The sequence below is a fragment of the Sycon ciliatum genome, chromosome 3 (genome assembly GCF_964019385.1).
Source record: "Sycon ciliatum chromosome 3, ocSycCili1.1, whole genome shotgun sequence".
Classification (NCBI taxonomy): domain Eukaryota; kingdom Metazoa; phylum Porifera; class Calcarea; order Leucosolenida; family Sycettidae; genus Sycon; species Sycon ciliatum.
In genome coordinates, this window is record NC_088645.1 from 34437569 (window position 1) to 34441119 (window position 3551).

Below are 3551 nucleotides of genomic sequence, written 5' to 3' on the forward strand. Positions count from 1 at the left end.
AATTTCGGCAACTCGGCTATTATTAAACAGCATCCATGTGCTTCTTTCGTCTTGAGGGTTCGACAATGGGAAGTAGCCATGTAGGGGCGTGAGCTCGCCTCTCGGAATCTGGAGTACAGCTCGCTCGACGCGACCGAAAACGGAGTGAAGAGGCGCCATATCTAGATCTCGTATTCTTGATCTGTTGCGCATGGGTCATGGGAATTGTTGTAGTCAGTATAGTATAGTATCGTATTTATTCAGATTTCTCTAGGGCAGTCCCCAGTGACTCCCCGCAGCTCCTATGGTCTCCTTACGGGGCACCCTAGCCAATCTGGGATTGCGATACGAAATTGATTTGGTGAAGCAAGGCGGACCGATGCCGGAACTGAGTTCCAGCGGTACGGTCAGCGGCTAAATAAGAAAGAGAAGAATAACCAAATCGAGAGGAGGCACGTGGTGCGACTGCGTCTTGTCTTTCGTCTTGATTGTATGCATCAGTACATGGACAGTTTTTGGATGCCATTGTACGCATTTATAGTGCTACTTGAGTAGGGGAACTGTTTTGGGATCCCTAGACTACCTCCAAAAACGGCCACCGGCCACTAAATGGGCGCAGAAAGGAGCATCGCGCGAAAGAGGATGCGCTGCAGCATGCAGGCTGCAATTAGCTCAGCACATCGTACATCTGCAACTTCTAGGCATCCCAAACGGGTGCGCGCGCACGGTGTCTTCAGAGCAGACAGACAGTACGCAGTAGTTAGGATCTAGGAGGCACTGGTCGGTACAAACACCCAAAGAGAGAAACCCTTTTGGGAGCCGGATCATCCTTTTGAGAGCCGCACGTAGAAAAAAAAACGCGCGTAGAATGCGGGGCTTAAAGAGACCCCTTCGATGCCTAAAAGGACAGAGAAAGGTGCTAGTCGTACAACTGCAGTCAGCTGGCCATAAAAGAACATCGAGAGTGGCGCAGGCTTTAGTTAGACCACTTTCCGTTCATTGTCCAGTTTCACATTTCTCTCCTCTCTCCCAAACAAGGATATCATCAAGAATGGCATCGTGTGGATCCCGAGTAAGGCCACCGCCGGCATTGACACTGGTGCTGCTCCTAGGCCTAGCTGTGGTTCTTCCGTCATGCCACACTGCCAGCATCGACATGCGTAAGTACAGTACAAGATTGTCATAGGCATGCCATCCTGCTACGCTAGGGTATGACTCTGGGCCTTGCAATGCCTCTCGCGAGACTAGCCTGCATGCATGCCTGCCTTGCCACCTGCACTGCTGATGGCGACTGAGCTCAATCATTGCTTTATCTGTCTCGCGACCGTTAGTTTTCCTGATCCATTCACTCCAAATACGGTCACTTAGAACTTAAGTAGCGGTTAAACGACTGAGTTGCTATGTAAGTAAGACTCAATAAAGTAGAGTGGATAGAAGGAAAGCCATTAGACACGTGAGTCCTTTTCGCTTTTGCACACAGCACAGTACAAGAACGGTCGGTGAAAAAATTCGTTTGACAGGGGGCTCTTTGAATGTTGACACATAAGGTGTGTTTCCGTCAGTCGTGAAAGGGTGGATGAACATGCATGTGTATGCACATGTACAGTTGTTGATGTCTGTCTATGCAGTGTTTGTCACTGAAATGTGTATACATGTCACGTCTGTCTATGCAGTGTTTGTCCATGTAATGTCTATTTATGTAATGTCTGTCTATATTAAACTGAAGAATACGCTAATAGGGGCAACCAAACTAGAAATCAGATTTTTCTGCAAATGAAACAACCAAACTCCTTACCTGTGAACATCTGGGTACGAGGTGCTAGGAGGAAAACATAGGATATGTTTCTTCCAGTGCTGCAATCACTCCTGTGACTTTGTCCCTCAGTGGCACAGGGTACTACAATTGTCTCTTTCTAATCCCGCACCTTGAGTAACGGCATTTTCTGCTGGATAAACAAGGGTGCTGGATTATCAAATGACTCTGCCTGGCCCACCTATTAGCATTCATGTTTGCGTTATGCGCAGGGATGTTCTGTGTCAATCCAGGCACTTTGCGGAATGCGTGTCTAACTTATGCAGCGCGTAACTGTTTGTAGCATGTGAAGACTTTGCCCTGATAAGTTAGTTCATACACATCTTGATCTGATCAAACTGGCATATCTGGGCACCGCTGCAGGCTGCGATGTGTTACTGTTGGGGTTATGAAATCGAGTTACAGTTTTTTTGGAGTGTAAGCTACACACCCATTCCTTGCCAAGAAATGCAGACGTCATAACTATTTATCATCGTTAATTTGATCATCGCAGTGTAAGCCGCATCCTACCTTTTTGGGTGAATTTTGAGTGTTCGAAGTTTGTACTACGAAAAGCATCGTATGTACAGGTTGAGCGATCTGTTGCAAAAATCGCTCAGTGGATCCAGAAATGAAAGTACCGGATTAAAGCGTATAAAATGAAATTAAAAATGTGCATTGTCAGAAAGTGTGCTGGTTTGCAAGGGTTCCAGATTAACAAGTGCTCAATTAGAGAGGGGCGCATGATCAGATTCCATTGAGCAGCAATGTATGCACCCTGTTGATGCTCAGAAGCATGCATATTTTGCATTACAAGTCATGTCTCCATGTTCGCTTTGCTTTTTTTTGCCACGTGCAGGCACCTTCAGGTGCGGTGCTTCCACGTATCTCAGTGGCGACCATGGCGTCACACTGGACAGCGCACGCCAGAGCTGCCTGAACGCCAACTCTACTCTGCTCAACCATCTCTTTCTGGCTACTCTGAGCGTTGAGGAGCGCGGCTGTGTGCTCAACAGGGCTAATCCTATTTGGAACGTCGACGCCAACGGCAGGCAGTATGCGTTTGATGCGGCCCTGGGCGTTCAAGACTTCACTATTCCCCAGAATGATGAACAAGTATTTGGTTTTGTTTGTCTTCCAAGTGAGTATTGGATATCTATAAAGGTGTTATGTGTTGTGCGTTATGCAGTGACAATTCACAATATGGATCTCAATAAACAATCGGGGGGGGGGGGGGAATAAGAGTGAAGTGAGCGCTCATGTGCAAGTTCAGAACCATCCGTTTCCTCTTGCGTGAAAAGACTAGGCGGCAGGGTGTGGATGAGTGCAGATAATCTAACACTCGCGACAGAGAACCAAAGTGTCTACAACAGCATCCTGGAGTGAACGTGTACATGTAATTCTTGTTTCTGTTTCTCATTTACCCACACATGCGTTAACCCCATGGGTGATCTCACTCATGAGCTACATGCAAATTGTTTCTTGGTATCATCATTATCGACTGAGAACCGTAGTGGTCACGAAGTGACACAAAAGCGAGACAATTAATCGGGGTAGCACACTGACGTAATTGCATTGGCATTGTTTACATTGGCAAAATGGGTGGCACATGCTGGCTTGTATTTGTAACCACATACAGATTGTGCTTTGTGCTGTTCTCTGTGATGATATTCCCCATCAGTGTTTTCTTCTTTTCAAGTTGATGTGGATAGGAGCATGTACGTTGTTCTCCAGTCAAGAGTCCTTTTCATTTAGTTTCTTTTTCTTCCATTTCCAAGAA

General features: G+C 46.6%; 1 protein-coding gene across 1 annotated transcript in view; it reads left to right on the plus strand.

Moving 5' to 3' along the window:
- Positions 1–945: 945 nt before the first annotated feature.
- The window catches only part of LOC135812702 (uncharacterized), a 9432-nt gene continuing 6826 nt past the window's right edge, over positions 946–3551 (plus strand). Inside the window, exons 1-2 of the mRNA XM_065325972.1 lie at positions 946–1139; positions 2631–2912. Of these exons, the coding sequence (XP_065182044.1) occupies positions 1031–1139; positions 2631–2912 (391 nt within the window). The 5' untranslated portion in view covers positions 946–1030. The remainder of the gene's footprint in view (positions 1140–2630; positions 2913–3551) is intronic.